This window comes from Perognathus longimembris, chromosome 1, assembly GCF_023159225.1.
Source record: "Perognathus longimembris pacificus isolate PPM17 chromosome 1, ASM2315922v1, whole genome shotgun sequence".
Lineage (NCBI taxonomy): Eukaryota > Metazoa > Chordata > Mammalia > Rodentia > Heteromyidae > Perognathus > Perognathus longimembris.
The window spans coordinates 52998613-53017283 of NC_063161.1; the positions used below are offsets into that span (position 1 = coordinate 52998613).

Here is an 18671-nt window from a genome sequence, read left to right on the forward strand (position 1 = left end):
AAGGCCCGACACCCAAGTACTTTGGAGAAGTCAAGTTTACTTTTTTGGCAAATGATACTCAGTAGGTAATAGTGCAGAGATACAAACTGGCCTAGGACTGATCCAAACTCAATGACTTACAGCAAGGCTGGTTTATCTAAAGCATTTAGGTCTACATTAGAAAGGACTCTCAGATTCAAAAACTTCAACAACACTAACAAGTCTAAAATTATAAATGAGTTACATTCTAAAAGCTCACAGAACCTATGCTTCCTTTATACTAATGTTCTAAATTGTAGTTAAGTTCTTAAACCAACACAAAATTTGTTAAACCATTCATGACATAATTCCTGGTAATAGCACAGCTAATTCTCCATATCTTCAGATTCAACCAATTGTACACTGAAGATAATAAAAAAAATGCATCTGTAGAGAATGTGTATAGAATTTTTGGCATTATTCCTTAAGCACTACATTGTAACAACAGCATTTACCTTATATTAGATATAAATAATCTAGAGATGATTTAAGGTATATAGGATGTACACAGATTATACAAAAGTAATACAGTATTTCATCTAAGTGATTTGAGTACCTACATCCCTAGGGTTCTTAGAACCAATCCTCTGTGATTACAGAGGAACAACTGTGCCAGTCTTCAGACTGGGTATTGGGAGCCAGGTCATGTGTTTTACTGGAGAAAGATGGAAGAATAGGGGAGAAAACAAAACACTACTTCTTGCTCTTGGTGGCTCACTTCTATAATCCTAGCTACTCGAGGCTGAGGTCTGAGGATCATTGTTTGAAGCCAGCCCACACAGGAAAATCTGTGAAACTCTGATCTCCGATTAATTACAAAAAAGCCGGAGTAGAGCTATAGACGAGCCTTTTTTTTTTTTTTTTTTTTTTTTTTTTTTGCCAAGCCTTGAGAAAAACACTCAGGGGCAATGTCCAGTCCTGAGCGTGCGCGCGCGTGCCCACACACACACACACACACACACACACACACACTTCCTGCTTTCCAAAAGTAGAGCCTGTCATTAGCAACATTTTCTCAGACATTCTCCTATTTCCCTTTCTCATTTCTCCTTTACCTCCCAGAGGCCTCTACAGATGACCCAGAAATCCATTGCCTCTGACTATCTTAAACCTACCCATCAGGGAACTTTTCCAAGGACTGCTTAATGCTCCCAAATTACCTATTTTTATACAAAATCCATTCCTCCTGCAGGGCTGACCTCAGCTAGGTATTAGAGAGAAAGCTAACTGCGCTCATTCACACAAAGATGAGAATGCCACATCCTTAGGAATGTTAACCCCTAAATGTCTGACTTGGTATCATTCCAGTGAATTTAATCAGATTAAACATAACATGGGACAAGATACTCTTAACCTATTGTTTCTGAGGGAGAGATAAAGAGAAGCCAAAAGCCAATTGAAATGGACATCTCTTAAAAGTCAGGGACTGACTTTATTCCTTTATACCTTTTTCACCATCCTCTCCCACCTTCCTGTGTCTTTAAAAATAAAAAAAATATATATATACATATATATACATAGTTTTATTATATTAAGGAGTTGTACAGAGGGGCTACTATTTCATAAGTCAGGTAATGAGTACATTTCTTTTCTTGGACAGTGTCACCCCTTCCTTCACTTACCACCCCCCCCCATTTCCTACTCCGGTCCCTGCCCACAAGTTACACAGTTCATTTTCCACACAGTATATATTGAATAGTGTGATTGTATTTGTTCACCCTTCCTTCATCCCTATCTGTGACCACCCCCCCAACTTTCCTCATCTAAAAACACACACACAAAAAAAATACCCAAAAGCAAAATCTCTTTTGAAGCCACTGAATGTGCCCAAGTTTTCTCTCTTCCCTACACAATAGGAGTCATGACTGAGGGAAGCTTTTCTAGCTTCTGTATTCACTCCAACTGAAATAGATTTGGAGACCCTGTGCATTGATCATTTGTTTCACTGTGTGTGAGTGTGAGTGTGAGTGTGCGTGTGTGTGCGTGTGTATGTGTGTGTACTGATCCTGGGGCTTGAACTCAGGGCCTGGGTGCTGTCCCTGAGCTTAAAAAAGGTTAGAGCTCTACCACTTGAGCCATAGCTCCACTTCCAATTTGAGGGGACTTAATTGGAGACAAGAGTCTCATGAACTTTCCTGCACAGGCTGGCTTCAAACCATAATCCTCAGATCTCACCCTGCTGAGTAACTACGATTGAAAACTACAGACTCACACAAATGGAAAATGAATTGCCGTCCTGATTACTCTGGCAGAGGCCCTGGGCTCCAGATGAGGCCCCTCCTATTCCCATCCCCTACTGCCCAGCACAATCCCTGATGGGCCTTTACTTTACTTTTTCCCTCATTCACAGTGTCCTTCAACACCTCCTTCCTTAGTTAACTAGAGTCATTCTAGGGACCCAGGTTTCCACAATATCTGGGATATACTTATGTAAATGGGAACATTCTATTATTTTAAATCTCAATAACAAGTGATATTCCTGTTATTTTTACCTTTTAATAGTTTAATATTATTAATACCTCTTGTTCATTAAACAACCTTAATCTTTTTCCTTCCTTCTTTCCCCCTACCCCCTCTCTGTCTCTCTCTCCTTTTTGTAGCAGTACTAGGCTTGAACTCAGGGCCTCACATCCTTGCTCAGCTTTTTTAAATCTCAGCTGACACTCTACCACTTGAACCATATCTTCATTTCTGGCTTTTTTGGTGGTTGATTGGAAATAAGAATCTCTTGGATTTTTTTTTTTGCCAAGGCTGGCTTTAAACTTTAATCCTTAGATCTAAGTCTCCTGAGTAGCTAAGTTTGTTTCAGTTTTTATGATCTTTGACATTTCTGGTCAGTCCATTTTCTCTTCTGAATGTCAAGGTCTAAGAAACAGCTTCAGATTTAATGGGCTACAAAACTCATCTAGTAAATGGAATATGAAAAGGCCTTTGAGATAGATTGGACAAAAGGACAGGAGAGCACCAGGTACCTGCAATCTATTTACCTTGAACACACTGGGAACCTGAAGCTTTGGTGATGGAACTCCAATCAAAAAATCAACAATCACCATTGTGAAGATAGTGAGGAAGACAGCAAAGTCACTCACTGTGGAGCGAACCTGGCACAAGAGAGAATTTGAATAGTGCTGTAGAACATTAAATACAGTAGAAAAGAATTCAGTTATTGCAAAGGTTCAAATTTTTCAGAAAAATTAATTTTACAGATAAATTAATATAAACATATTTAAAGGACAGGACTGGCATCTGTATGCTCTACATATTTATCCATGAAGCAGAAGCCCTCTGATAAGTCTATTGGGACCAAGACTGACCTCTGAAGAGGACAGGGCATATGGGCCCAGGTCCAAGTGAGAACTCTGAGTAAGATTTTCTGGCAACAGTGAAGGTCCACCATATTAGCCAAGAACGTCAACAGCAGCATCAACTCCATTTCTCTCTCACTCCCAATATTCACCCCATCTGCAAGTCCTGCTGGTCCTACCTTCAGAGAGATCCAGAATCTGAGCAGTCCCACAACCTCTACTGCTGCCTGGTCCAGATCAGAGTCACTCCCAGCTCTCACTGGGATAACTGCAGCAGCCTCCTAACCTGATTCTTGTTTCACTAAGCTAAAATCCCAAAAGGACTGGGCACTGGTGCTCATGCCTGTAATCCTAGCTACTCAGAAGCTGAGATCTGAGGATCACAGTTCAAACGCAGCACAGGGAAGAAAGTCTATGAGACTCTCACCTCCAATTAGCCATCAGAAAGCTGTAGCTTAAGGGTAGAGCACCAGCCTTGAACAAGAAAAAGCACAGGGACAACATCCAGGCTCTGAATTCAAGCCCCAAGATTGGCACAAAACAAAACAAACAACTAAACTCAAAAGGCCTTCTTGCCTGAGAGGCCCTCCAAACTGGCAGCATCCCTTCTCCATTGCCAGCTCCTCCAGTGCCAGCTCCTACTTCTGCCCCACTCACTCACTCTGTTCTAGTCACACAGACATCTTTTCCAGCTCTCAAACAGGCCAGGCTCATTTGCACTCCGGAGTCTTTGTGCTTGTTTATCCCTCTACCTGGAAGCTTTTCCTCCAGGTGAGCTCCTGGGTAGCTCCCTCGCCCCCTTTAGGTTAACTCAAGTACTACCTTCTCTGTGAGCTCTAGGGTCCAAGTATCCAAGCCAATCACCCCAATATACCATCTTCAAAAGCCAGTTTGGGCTATTATATGCTAAGTGTGCCATAATTCTGGAAATGGAACTTAACAGCATTCTGGAAATGAGACAAAATAACTTTTAGAGAACATTATCACCACTTTAAACTTACCTAGTACTTTTAAATCAAAAAGGTTTGAAGTGTCTTCACTCCACACCACCAAGCTACGAAAGGCTAACAGAGCTCACCCCAGCGTGGCTCCTTAGGGCTTCTAGAGCTCTCCACACTACCCATGCACTGCCAAGCAGCATGGAGGCCAAGAACATACCCCATCCCAGTCCTAACACAAAAGTTATACACATGCATGCTACCTACTCTGGTTGGGAAATAACGGCTCGTCTTGAATGTCTTTAAGGTGCTTGAGAGGATGAAGGTGGTGAAGAAAAGAATGCAGGACCAAAAGAGCACATCGGGAGTGTAGGGGCCATGATGACCACATGCAGATCCCGTGAACTCTCCATGCATCTTCTGGCATTCCTGGAGGAACAAGCATTCCTAGGTGACGAGGCAGGTATGAAGGAATGGAGAGCTGCTGCCTCCTGAGCCCACCACTCCCTGTCACCCCACAGCCTCTAGGAAGCACAATGCCAACAGCATGTGCCTGCCCTCCCTGAAGCTGGGGGTGAGGGTGCCCTCCCTTGAAGGACTCTTTTAAGCAGGGTACCACTGCGGTCCCCACTAAGACACTTAAGAATGAAACTCTACTCTCCTGACTGAGCATGGCTTCACAGCTGCGAGAAGGTCTGAGCAATCTATATTGTTTTTATTACAGATAACCTTCCAAACTTGAATGCTTTTCAAGCCCTACAAAGCCTCATTCTGCCTCTGGCCTAAACAATTTCATCCAATATGTCTTTTAGTGGAGTCACAGGACAAGGTAAGAAGAGTTCTTCTTCTTCTCCTTTTTAAAGCTTTATTTCTTAAATGCTCTAATTCATCAAAGTGTTACTGCCTTTCCCCCTAGAAGGGCCTCCCTCTGAAACCTGATCCTGACGCTGGGGCCTCTGGTGGCTCGCACACGTACACTGGAGGTCAGGTTCGCCCACTGCACTTGTGCTGTCACGATGTTTTGGTCTTTCCAGTACTGAAGGGTGTGATTGCTTGGATTCTCTGGAACAGTACACCGGCAACTGAGGAAAGAAAAAAAATCCTGAGGAAAGGAGTCAGAAACTGACTTCTTTCAGCCATGACTAGGTTAAAAGCTCTGTCAAAGTCTGATTGATTGACTTTTGGTGCCAGTCTTGGAGCTTGAACTCATGGCCTGGGCACTGTCTCTTAGCTTTCTTACTCTACTTAAGCCATAGTTCCACTTCTGTTTTTGTTGTTTTATTTTTGCTTTGTTTTGTTGGTGCTTAACTGGAGGTAAGAGTCTCACAGACTTTCCTTCCCAGTCTGCCTTTGAACTGGAATCCCCAGATCTCAGCCTCCTGAGTAGCTAGGGTTATAGGGGTGAGCCACCAGCACTTGGCAGAAAGAAGACACAGAGACACAAAACTATTCTCAGTGAAATGATCCAAGTGTTAATACAGACACCTAAACAGGAAGCAAATGTTTGTTTCATCTTTTTTAATTATTGCAAATATTAGAGTTTGAACACATGGCCTCAAACTTGCTAGGAAGTCGCTGTAACAGCTCCACTAGCTTCCTCAGCCCTCCTTGTTGGTCCAAACAAGGCCAGACCACACTGTCCACGGACCGCCACGGGCCTCCCAATCCCAGCATGGTCAGCTGACCTCACAGCCATCCCCACCAGTTTTGTTTCATCTGTGAATTTAATACGCATGCTTTTATGACAAAATTAAAGTTCAAGAAGCTGTGGCCAAAAAAAAAAAAAAGAAGAAGCTGTGGCCCAAAGTGGTAGAATGCTAGCCTTGAGCAAAAGGCCTCAGGGATAGTGCCCAGGCGCCCCATGGCCACCACTACCACCAACAGATAGATTTCTTAATCATAACAAATGTACTACTCTGGTGAAGATGTTCAAATGGTGCTAGGCATGTATATACACAGAAACTTCCTGCTCAACTCTTATGTGAACTTACAGCCACTCTAAAGAGAATACTCTATTCATAACAGAAAAAAAATTGTACATATATTAACATAAAATCACTTGGAGAGTTGGAGAACTGTAAATTCACATCAGCTCCATATGAAACAAGGTTGAAATCCAACTAAGAAAAATAAAACCCAGGGCTGGGGATATAAGTTAGTGGTAAAGAGCTGACCCATCTTATGCAAGGCCCTAAGACAGACAGACAGACATACACACACACACAGAAACAGACACACACAGACACACACACACACACACACACACACACACACACACACACACACGAAAGAGCAGGGAGAGGGCCAAAGGGAAGGGAAGGGAAGGAGAAGGGGTCACAGAAGGCAGAGAAAGAAAACTGCCACCTTGAGCTTGGTTCACAAAGAACTGGTTTCCAGAGCCAGATATAGTGGCCCATTCCTATAATTCCAGCACTTGAGAGACTCAGGCAGGATAAAAGTTCATGGCTAGCCTGGATGACATAGTTAGGACATGTCAGGAGAGGAGAGGAGAGGAGAGGAGAGAGTTTCCCTCTGCATGTCCTCTGTGGTCACATTTGACTAGTCTCTTCTGGCAGTCTTCCACGCTCCTCATCTGCATCTGAGCTCTGTTCCCAGAGGACCAAGACACTTCATTAGCAGAAACTACAAGCACTGCCTGGCCCATACAGCAGCCATTAAACACAGGCCCTTTGCTCCACTAACAGAAGAAAGAAGCAAAGGGAAGGATAAGCAGAAAGAACACTTACTAATAGAGGCTAAGGTGATCCAGCTGAGTGTGCATGTGTATAGGGTAGGTCTCTGCCAGGTGAATCAGCTTTTCTATTGCTTCGTAGATGAAGATAATGCAAATCAGGGAAGCAAATGCTTCCTCAGTGAATCGGGTAATGTAGCAGACAAGGGAGCTAGCATCTGTTGCGACAAGGACAACACACAGGAAGGCGGTCCACAGTCCAATGCAGGCTCGCAGGGAGAGGTATGAGAGGGTGTAGTCTCTGAAACAAGACCAAAAATCATTTTTAAAAAAACAACCCAACATGGGTGGATGGCACTAAGAAACAAAAAATCAAGCATGGTTAATTCATGTCATCCATACCCAAACTACAGCCCCCTTTATCTCTAATACTGAATGTACTCCTAAATAACGTCTTTGGGTTGGTTGTGTTTAAGATTTGCTTCATAGGTGCTATTTGCTATGGTAAAGATATAGAAAGTGGAAAAGAAAAGAATCATCTCATGCCTTTACTAACCAATAAAATTCCAAGCTTGCTCGGAATAATAAAAAAGGGCCTAACTCTAGTCCCATGTACCCTTCCTTCTACCACAAAATTGTAAAAAGATTCTGTAAGGAGGAAAACTAGGGCACTGCTGAGCCCCGTGCCGTAACCACCAGAATATGAAGGGATAATAGGCCAAATTGAAAAGTGACTTGAAATGGAAATGGAGGAGATATAACTAATAAGGAATTTTTTCTTAAAGATCAAGAAGGCAAGACTTCACTAATGGCTAAGGGACATTACTGAAGCTCTTTAAAAAGAAGAGCTCTGCAATTACAGGTGTGGTACTACCTGTACCTGTGCCTGCTACAGGTATGGGCAGGACAAAAGAGCCTGTGAGGTTCTTCCTTCAGGCTTCTCACAATCCACAATTGGAGTCTGTCCATATGTTTGTGAAGGAGACTAGCATTTAACCTTGACAGTGCAGTTGCCCCATTCACTTAGCATTTTCAGAAGAACAAATGTCTTACGTGCAGAATTTGAACAAAATCTTTTCAAACACAAGCACCGGTCCAGTACTTCCCAGGATGGTGAGAGGCTGTCCCGCAAACAAGGAATAGGCGATCCCAGTCATGGAGGCTCCAAATAAGGATTCAATTGTACTCTGAGGAGAAAAAAAAATCACTGAATCCACAGCCCATCAGTAGAGAGTAATATCAGCTAATATAAATTCCTTGACTTAGCGTCATGTGTGCCTTGACAGTCCTTTGCTTGCATTTCTTCTTAGCAAGAGGAATATATATGCACTAATACCCTTATAAACAGGTACCGCTTTAATAATTCAGGTGCCCAAATCCATCTGCATATGATTCCTCAATAAAGTTCTGCTCTTCAGTGACTCAATCTAACATTCAAAACTACAGAAAAAGCACAATAATGCTGTTCATACAACAAGCTGTCACACCGTCCCTTCAAATCATATTTTCAAAAGGCATCCACAGATTCATTTTTTTTTATTGGAGCAACCAACCAGCTATTAAAACTGACACTCCAGCAGAATACAGTGTGTGCAAAAAAAGAGAAGTGTGTTGTTCTTTCATATGAAGCCAGAAGACCCTGCTAATTCAGGGGAAAGAATCCAATCTCCTCAGTGCAGGCCCAGGTGATACCCCCCACACACATGTGGCTGCCACAATATATTTTAAATCTTGTTAGTTTTGAATCATTAAAAGAAATGAAAAGTTCTTACTATGTGTCCCTCAGTAGCTTCTCCAAGCAATCCCCCAAAGGTGATGACGGGTGACATGCAGGCACAGTACAGGAACAGAAAGGAGGCCAGACACTGTAAGCTGAGCGCATCCCGGTAGTCACTCCAGTACCAGGGGGCCTTCCGCTTGATGTCCAGCACCAAGCCCCCAAACAGCCTGCGGAAACACGGCAAACAGGCCCCTCACCCAGTGCCTCCTCCACACAAGCGCACGGACAGCACACATTTGAAAACATTTCCAACGTGCTTTGGACTGAGGGAGTATTTTGGCTTCAGCTTGATTCCAAGTCCGGGAGATCACTCAGGGGTCAGCACACATTTGATTTGCAATCAAGGGCATGACTTACAGCAAGTTTGAATGATTTTTCCCAAGCAGATAATTAATTTGGGTATGCCTATTACCCATTTATTAAGAAGCTCACAAAATTAACAAGAAAACCAAGTAGTAGCTTCAATTTTGAGTAGGCAGTACGCAAAAGCAAGGTATTGTTAGTTGTATTAAATATTTTTTTCTGATAAAAAGCCTCTATCACATGCAATTCTTACTCTCATCAACTACCTACCTTAGTCCTGAGAAATTCTACCATGATAGTTCTTTCATGCACTTGACAAGCAGTAGCAGATACTTGGTGCCACACACTGGGCCAGGTACTGGAGTTGCAGCAGTGAGCAAGACAAACACAGCCCTCATTCTCCAAGACTGACAGTCTAGCGCAGGAGACAGGCAGTGTAGTGAGGAAGCAATGGAAGTACACGAGAGGGAGGGGCATTTCAGCAAGGACCCCAAGGATAGACTGGGAGACTGCCAGAGGAGGCAGAAGACTAGCATGGGGACACTCAGAAGTAATCATACAGGATGGGTCTGAGGTGCTGGAAGAGAGGTGACTGGACGGGTGTGAGGCCAAACACCAACAGACAAGGTTGGAGAAGCTGAGTCACAAAAGTCTCATCGTGGGTTTTAAGAAATTAAAACTTTATTCAAATGAATAGCATGTCAAGTCAGAAAAGATTAAACAGGTCAGAAGGAGCTGGGAATATGGCCTAGTGGCAAGAGTGCTTGCCTTGTATACATCAAGCCCTAGGTTCGATTCTTCAGCACCACATATATAGAAAATGGCCAGAAGTGGCACTGTGGCTCAAGTGGCAGAGTGCCAGCCTTGAGGAAAAAGAAGCCAGGGACAGTGCTCAGGCCCTGAGTTCAAGCCCCAGGACTGGCAAAAAAAATAAATAAATAAACAGCTCAGAAACATAATCCAAGATGCATTTTATTCTAGAAGGATCACCCTCGTGGCAGTGTGATACAAGCCGGGAGTGGGACAGAAAGTGGATGGACATAAGAGGTGAGGAGGTAAGAGCTGGTGCTGGGCCCTCGGGACCCTCTCTGCTTCCTCAGATGAGACAGATGAAAAACAAGCACTCCCACACCACCAAGGAGCCATGCTCCCGCCATCATCACACTTCCTGCACTCAGTGCATTAGGGTGCAACTGTAACACATATCACCTGCTTTCTCCTACAAATCAATGGCACAGAAAAACAAAAACGGAAGGGAACATAATAACCAATGTGACCCTTGATTGGGTCCTATGTCAAACAAACGAATTACAAAAGTTGTTAACAATCACACACACACACACACACACACACACACACACACACACACACACACAAAGAAGTAACAGATGACTTAAAGAATAATGGTTTACGATTAAATGACAACCTCCTAAAAAAAGAACCCCCCCTTGTAAATACTAATAACAATAATAAATTATGGTTAATTTGCTAATAATATGATAATAGTTTTTAAACATCTTAATCAAATGAGATACATACTGAGGTATTTACAGGAAAATAATGGCATCAATGATTTGGTTGTAAATAATTTAGAAAACATTCAAATAAATGAGAAGAAATGACAAAAGTTTGGTTACAGTTGATGGGTTACCTAGGTATTAATTATATTATTCTCTCTTCTCTTTTTAATGTGTTTGGAACTTTCTATAATAAAAGGCTAAAACAAATAACCAAGTTACTCTTTCATGGAAAAGGCATTTCTGTCTATTTCTTTTCTTCTCTCCCTTAGGGTCCTGGAAAGGACCAGGGTAGAAAGTCTAGCCTGCTCTTTCCCCACTCATATGCTTACGCATAAGCAAGCTCTCTCTCTCTCTCTCTCTCTCTCTCTCTCTCTCTCTCTCTCTCTCTCTCTCTCTCTCTCTCTCTCTCAGTACAGTGGATGTGCAGGTGGACACAGAGCTGACACAGAGCTGACAATGTTCTATCCTGACACTTGAACTTCTCCCCTGCTATTAGTGAGTATCTTTCTCCAGCTCCTGCAGTAACATCAAAATCTAGTGTGGCTTCGCAAGCTTGGACCGAGGCCCAGGCAGCCTAAGCTTTAGGCTGTTTGGCACCCTGAGCTCAGGTGAAGGAGCTTTCTTTTCTTTGGCTAGTCCTGGGCCTTGAACTCAGGGCCTGAGCACTGTCCCTGGCTTCCTTTTGCTCAAGGCTAGCACTCTGCTACTTGAGCCACAGCGCCACTTCTGGCCCAGGGCTTCAGGTATACGAGACAAGCACTCTTGCCACTAGGCCATATTCCCAGCCCTGAAGGAGCTTTCTTGAAGAACTAAGATTAACAGAGTTCAGCCTCAGGGACTATGACCAAGACTGATTTAAAATGTCACCTGTTAAATTTAAAAATAAAAGTGTCATTTTTGTCTTATTTTGTCTTCTGGATAAAAAATTTCCTCAGGGATCTTGTTTATGGATGTTGGTGATAGTCTTGGGCAATATACTAATGTTTTAGCTGGATTGCTTGTGGCTAACATCTGTAATCTTAGCTACTAGGGAGGATGAGCCCAATTCATCCCTAATTTACCAGCAAAATGCTAGGATACAAGCATGGCTCAAATGGTAGAGAGCGAGCCCTAAGCAAGCAAGCTAGAAAGAGAGCACAAAGCCCTGAATTCTAAGCCTTGGTACTGGGGAAAAAATTCAAGTATTTCTAGGTCCTTAGGTATTATAGTATCTCAGCAGTCCCAGTAACTTTCCTCTGGAAGACATTATTCTGGCAAAAGAATCTCTTTCAGTACCCCACTGAGGCCAGGACAGACTTCCATGATAGGTCAACTTCCAGACACAGGAGGCATCTTTAGACAGGAACAAGAGAGAAGAGTTACATGAGCTAAGCGCTAGTGACTCACACCTGTAATCCTAAGGATAGCAGGTCAGAGCCAGTCCAGGCAGGAAAGTCCACGAGACTTCTATTTCACAAAAAGCCAGAAGTAGTGCCATGGTTCAAGTGATAGAATGCTAGCCTTAAGTGCAGGGAGGCTCAAGGACAGCTCCTAGGGCCTGAGTTCAAGCCCTAGGACCAGAAAAAATAATAATTACATGGAAATGGATTTATGAAAAAACATGAACATATATCTCTCTAAGTAGCAGTGATTAAGTGGGAGAAATGAGAGACCGAAGGTTCATACTGACAGCATAACTATAAATAAAATAATTCCAGAAGCTGGATGCCAGTAGCTCACACCTATACTCCTAGTTACTAAGGAGGCTGAGACCTGAGGATTGGTCTCAAAGAATCAGTTCGAGGGCTGAGAATATGGCCTAGTGGCAAGAGTGCTTGCCTCGCATACATGAAGCCCTGGGTTCGATTCCCCAGCACCACATATATAGAAAATGGCCAGAAGTGGTGCTGTGGCTCAAGTGGTAGAGTGCTAGCCTTGAGCAAAAAGAAGCTAGGAACAGTGCTAAGGCCCTGAGTCCAAGGCCCAGTACTGGCATAAAAGAAAAGAAAAAACAATCAGTTTAAAGCCAGCCGAGGCAGACAAATTTGAGGGTCCTATCTCCAATTAACCAGCAAAAAGCCAGGAGTGAAGTTGTGGTTCAAGTGATAGAGCACCAGCCATGAGCAGGAGGTCCTGAAGTTCAAGTCAGTTCCAGCACAAAAGGAAGGTTTTTTCCAGAATTACTTTTATAGAGGCAGTTTCATACCTCATTTGTAATAAAATCAGACCATATTGTACATCTACCAAATTTACTCATCAGTCATAGATGCTTTCCTTCATATTTGAATCTTCCTTTCCCTTTCAACACTGTCCTTGCAGCTCATATTTTTGATGGCAGAAGACATACAAGAATATGTATTTTAAAGCTTGATGTAAGAAAGAACTCACCATGTAGAGGGTCACCAGGCTCTGGAGCACTGGCTTCCCCGGAAGCCTTTAGGGACAGGCCAGCCAGCTATTTGTGTGCTTCAGAAGAAACCTGCTTGATCACCAAGCAGGAATCACCAAGTCACAGCTCCTGATTCTTTCTTCATTAATCTTTCCCCAGAATTGACATCCCAAATAAAGGATATAAATCTACTTGAGAAAACCCCTTTCCCGAGCATCTTGCTGTGTTGCTTCTGACTTATAGGAAGGTTCTCATCACACTGTCTTCCCTGTTACACCTGGCATCCCGGCTGATGGTGACAGCAGGGAGGGTCAGGCCCCTGCCCGGCCCTGGCTTCAATGGTCAAATTAAAACCCAACTCACAACGCTGTTCTCAGCTCTGTATCTTTTCCTGCCTTCTCAGAATTTATTCTATTTCATCTTTAAACATTTCTTCATCATTTTGCCTCAAGATGAAATAACAAGATATTCATAAAATTATGGAAACACAACTAGTAGTTTGAGGAATTATAAATCACGTGTTTGAAATGTGTGGTGAAAGAAAGTCCACAAACTTCATCTGCAGAGAAGGTTCCCTCCATCTTCTACATACTTTGGAATGGGATTAAGGAGAAGATCTGTGTTCTCTGTTGCAGGCCACTTGACCAACGAGGCTATAATGGGAGGAAAGCCATATGTCTTGTGCTTTATTGAGGGGACGGAGGAAAGCATCATCAGAAAGAGGGATACCAAGCAGAACTTAGCCCTGAGCCCAGAATTTCCTTTTTGCTTTGTCAACTACAGAAGTTCCTGATGTGACATTCTGAAAGAACTCCTTCAAAGCCCACTCTAGTGGGAGACTGATTACGCATGTGGGAGTCCTATCAATTTGAGGTTATTCTTTGAGGAAATCATATTTCTTGTTGAGATCCAACAGGACAGTCTTCCAAAGCACGGTCTTATAAGCATGGGACCCTGGTTCATTCTATTTTCTTTTTCTTCATCACAATACAACTATATTGTGTCCACCATTTCACTCTACCTATTCTATTTTCTTTGTCATTAAAAGAAACCTCAGATCTCACCTCTGCACAGATACCTCTTTGAGGAAAAAATCCTATTGTCTTCAATCCCATTACTTCCAAGCTCTAAATCCTAAGGTATAAATACTTTCTATGTTAGAAGGATAGGTCACAATTTTGAGATATTATCAAACCCATACTCAATACTTTTTCCTCTGGGACAATCTCTGTCTTACAATCACTCTCAGAACAGAAGCCTCCTTCCTTGCTTCTTAACATCCGACCATCTCTCAACTTTAGAAGAAATGCTTATTTCTCTCAGAGTCTGTTCCCTCTTCACAGTGGCCCCTTCCATTCAAAGACTCCTTCCTGCTACCACACCCTCCCAAACCAGTTATTTTCTCCCACACTCAAATATAATCTTCCAACCAGAAAACATAATCTACCAACAGGACATTGCTAGTTATATGTTATTCTCTCTTGATGCTGTCTCTTCTGTCTCTCCCTGCATTTCCTTGGTTTTTGTTTTTGTTTTGGCCAGTCCTGGGCCATGAACTCAGGGCCTGAGCACTGTCCCTAGCTTCTTTTTGCTCAAGGCTAGCACTCTGCCACTTGAGTCACAGGGCCACTTCTGGCCGTTTTCTATATATGTGGTGCTGGGGAATTGAACCCAGGGCTTCATGTATATGAGGCAAGCACTCTTGCCACTAGGCCATATTCCCAGCCCTTCTCCCTGAATTTCCAAGAGTAGAAAAAATAAATAATTTTCCACAATTCCAAAGGATCCTGAGCTTCCAAAGAGTGGTACTGAGGATAGAAAGGAAGAAAAGTAACCTCAAGCAAGGAGGAAAAGAAGAAACTAAAACCAAGGAAACAGAGGACATAGAAAACTCTTTTCATGATATGAGTCCTGCCTTGACAATCTACAAGGCAAATCCTTAGACACAGCCAAAGGTGCAGCGCCAAAGCCATGGTCCTCAGCCTTCTCCTATAATCCGTAGATAGCACTGATGACATACCAATGGCAAAGATCATCCTCTTTTACCATCCTCTTAGCCTGGCAAACAAAGCCTCCTACACCTCTTCTACAGTTGCCTGTTTTTAAAATATGGGCCTAGAAGAGTAGCTTTCCTTGCTGAGCCACACAGCTAAGATAGTACTTACCCCCAAAGAGTTTCTCAACCCAAAATGATAGCCACCTTTTTTTTTTTTACCACACTTAGTCTATTCCATGCTACACAATCAATATCATCCTAAAAGTATTAATTCATCAACTATTGAGTACTGGCTCTGTGTAAAACTCTGTGCTGGGAGCTAAGAATATAATGGAGCCCCTGTACTTTTGGAGCGAACAGCCAAGCAGGAAACACTACAAATCAAGGAATAATAATAAAGTATGATAAAAGATGAAATGGAAGAGGGAGAGTTAAAGACCAATACTATGACACTGTATAGCAGGAATACCTAATTTTAACTCTAGAGAGTGACAGAAGCCTTTCCAAAGGAATAGACACTTAAGCTGAGACAGTATAAGCAAAGTTAGCCAGAAGGTAAGGAAAAGTGTTTAAATCGTATGGAACAGTGTAGGAAGGACTAGAGGAGAGACAGAATATGACAGGTGGTTCAAGAACCTTGAATGAATGAATGAATGAATGAATGAATGAATGCAATATGTGGTCAATATGTATAGTCAATGGTTACATTTGAAAAGCCATCCCAAAAAAGCTGGAAATGGAGTTGTGGCTCAAGTGGCACATTGCTAGAAAAAGCTCAGATAGTACCCAGGCCTTGAGTTCAAGCCCCAAGACTGGTACAAATAAAAAGAAAAGAAAAGAAAGAAAACCATCCCAAGACATATCAAAAAGATAATCCTGAAATATTGCCTCATGAAAAGGAAACAGGATGCCCTATTCCCACGCCTCTGCACTGCTCTGGCCCCCCCAGCACTTACCGCCCAGTACGCTGCAGCTCGGGACCACTATGACCCCCATGCGGTTCTGGCTCAATGTGGCAAACATTTCCATTTGGAACTCCAGGCATTTTCCTTTTCTCCTTTAAATAGAGGACCACAAAATTAGCAAGGTCAGCATATATCTGTCCTTTCTGATAAGAGCAGGGAACTGTGACAAGATAAACACAAAAACAACAACCATATTCAACTGTAGCTCTCAAGTGTATTTACTGACTTAACTTCCCTAGGAAAATAATACAGGTATGTATTTATATATGTAACTTTTCTCTTTCTTTCCAATAGAACCTAACTTCTAATCACGCCTTGCTCAGAAACATAAAAATGGAGACTTTGGCATCAAACACAACTTAAGTTCTACTTAGTAAACCTGCTTCTTTGTATAATATTTTTAATGGACTATCTCTATTTTTTCACATGTGTCCAAGGCATGAACCATGCACAGGCATAAATCAAAACCTATGCTAGGTAAATATGATATTGTTTTGCCCCTGGCTGATAGAAGATGAGCACCATGAAGTTGATATCATTTTGCCCACAACAGAGACACATCTCTTTATTTCTTATTAACTTATATTAGTTACACAGAGGGAGATTTCATTATTATATTTTCATACATCTATGTGTAATATTGTTTTATCTTAAAATCGTATCCTAAAGCCAGATGCCAGTGGATAGTGCCTGTAATCCTAGAGGCTAAGATCTGGATATCATGGTTGGAAGGCAGCCTCAGCAGGAAAGTCTGTTAAGAATCTTGTCTTCAATTAACCACCAGAAACCTACAAGTAGAGCTGTGGCTCAAGCTGTAAGGCACTAGCCTTGAGCAAGACAAAAACCAAAACAAAACTCTGGGGAAGTGCCCAGGCTTGGCATTCAAGCCCCATGTCCAGCACAAAGAAAAAACAAAAACCAAAACCCCATGCCCTAGAAGACCATGGTAGTCCTCACATACAAACTGAGGGTTACAATGCCTTTCTGGGGGCTGTTACTAAGAAGGCTGAACTCACATAGCCACTTCTTTGGTGCCTGGTACACAGTAGTTCTCTTTCCACTCTTAATATGTCAGAAAAGTATGGGGAACTATGTTTGCTTTCTGTACATCTTGCCCTCTGTTTTCCTTTTTCAGCCATTCTTTATCAGTCCTTCCGGTAACCTGACACACCTGAGACCATCTATGTCACTGAAGATTCATTTTTATTACTTCTCTGACATTCAGGAGTCCCCAAACAGGGCCAGGCCTCCATTTATTTAGCATTTATTTAGTTTTTGCTTTGCTCACACACTGAGTACTCAGTAACTAACACCAGCCACCGATGACTAATGTGCATACCTTACCTGGGAAGGGACATTTTTGGGTGGCTCGATTCTAATGGAGGGGTCCCACTCCCCTGGAGGGAGTACCGTCACCTGGTCTAGGAACTCATCAATCCCCGCCAGGAGATCATCCCGCTCTTTTGCTTTATATGCCACATCGTGAAAAATCTACAGAGAAGAAATAACCCTTAGGAGAACTGACAGTTACGTGAAATGCTTGCTAATGGCTATGGTGACAGATGGAGACAGACTCTTGATTTTTACTTCTGTCATGGGAACTGAGAAACAGAAAACTTAGCACTCAGAGAAGCGAAAGGAGGGGTTGGAGGCATGGCTCAGGTGGTAGAGCATTAGCCAATGAGTGAAAGCAAAGGTCAGATACTGAGTTTGAGTCCCAGCTTCAAACAACAACAACAAAAGTAATGGATAAAAGGACTTAAAGAAAAATGAAGCTAAAGCTGGATGTGGTAGCTTAAACCCATAGTTCAATATTTAATAAGCTGAGGCAGGAGAATTATGAGTTTCAGGCCAGACTAAGCTACATAGCAAGACCTATCCCAAAACAAACCAACAAAAAATCTCCACAAAACAAAAATATGCATAAAGATAATAAAAAATGCCTAAAGATACAGGGCAAAAGACACTAAATATATGTGTCTACTAGTATCAGAAGAGATAAGATATGAATAAAGGTGTATAATTCTTCACAAAACATGGAACAAAAAGATGTGTGAAATTTTTTCTTGATCATAATATTTGGGAAAACTGCATAAATTACTAATGGAAGTCCTACACAAAATATACCTCCCAGTCAGAGGGATGATGAAATGCAGCCACACCTTTCTAGAAGCCACTGCAATTGTAATTGTGTTGCTGCCAACAACTAGCACAGTGTCTGGAGCAGAGTACCAGTCAATAACTACTTATGCAATGGAGGAATGAAAAGCAGAGATGTCGTGTACCTCGTCTGTCATGATGGTGGCCATGGATCTGCCAATCTCATGGTACTGCTGGCCTTTACCTACTGGACCCAATAAGATAAACAGAAATCTGCCAAAACACACACACAAAAAGAAGTCATGTAAGTACACATGAAGAAATGGCATCTTATTCCCCTCTAAAACAGCAAAACATTTTTCTTTTCTACTCAACAGAGAGCAAGATTGAACTTTCACATACATACAAAAAGATACACTCTGAAAACTGTTGAACACTATGGCATCAGGGGAATATGAAGAAAAGAACCCAATAAAAGGAGTTAGTCTGATTAAAATATAATATATGCCTGTGTGAAATACCATTTATTTTCCCAGTTCTGGGGCTTGAACTCAGGGCCTGAGCACTGTCCCTCGCTTCTTTTTGTTCAAGGCTAGCACTCTACCACTTGAGCCAAAGAGCCACTTCTGGCTTTTTCTATATATGTGGTGCCGAGAAATCGAACCCAGGGCTTCATGTATATGAGG

The 18671-nt window shown here is 42.3% G+C and overlaps 1 protein-coding gene and 1 non-coding gene across 2 annotated transcripts in view; both read right to left on the reverse strand.

Moving 5' to 3' along the window:
* Positions 1 to 18671, reverse strand: part of Slc4a8 (solute carrier family 4 member 8) — a 65273-nt gene that overhangs the window by 14544 nt on the left and 32058 nt on the right. Inside the window, exons 9-17 of the mRNA XM_048364209.1 lie at positions 18171 to 18258; positions 17230 to 17376; positions 15877 to 15977; positions 8726 to 8900; positions 8007 to 8140; positions 7009 to 7254; positions 5238 to 5343; positions 4529 to 4690; positions 3006 to 3119 (exon numbers count right to left, since the gene is read on the reverse strand). Of these exons, the coding sequence (XP_048220166.1) occupies positions 3006 to 3119; positions 4529 to 4690; positions 5238 to 5343; positions 7009 to 7254; positions 8007 to 8140; positions 8726 to 8900; positions 15877 to 15977; positions 17230 to 17376; positions 18171 to 18258 (1273 nt within the window). The remainder of the gene's footprint in view (positions 1 to 3005; positions 3120 to 4528; positions 4691 to 5237; positions 5344 to 7008; positions 7255 to 8006; positions 8141 to 8725; positions 8901 to 15876; positions 15978 to 17229; positions 17377 to 18170; positions 18259 to 18671) is intronic.
* Positions 16310 to 16443, reverse strand: LOC125341637. The gene has a single exon (XR_007209030.1). It is a non-coding gene; the product is annotated as a small nucleolar RNA SNORA48 (small nucleolar RNA).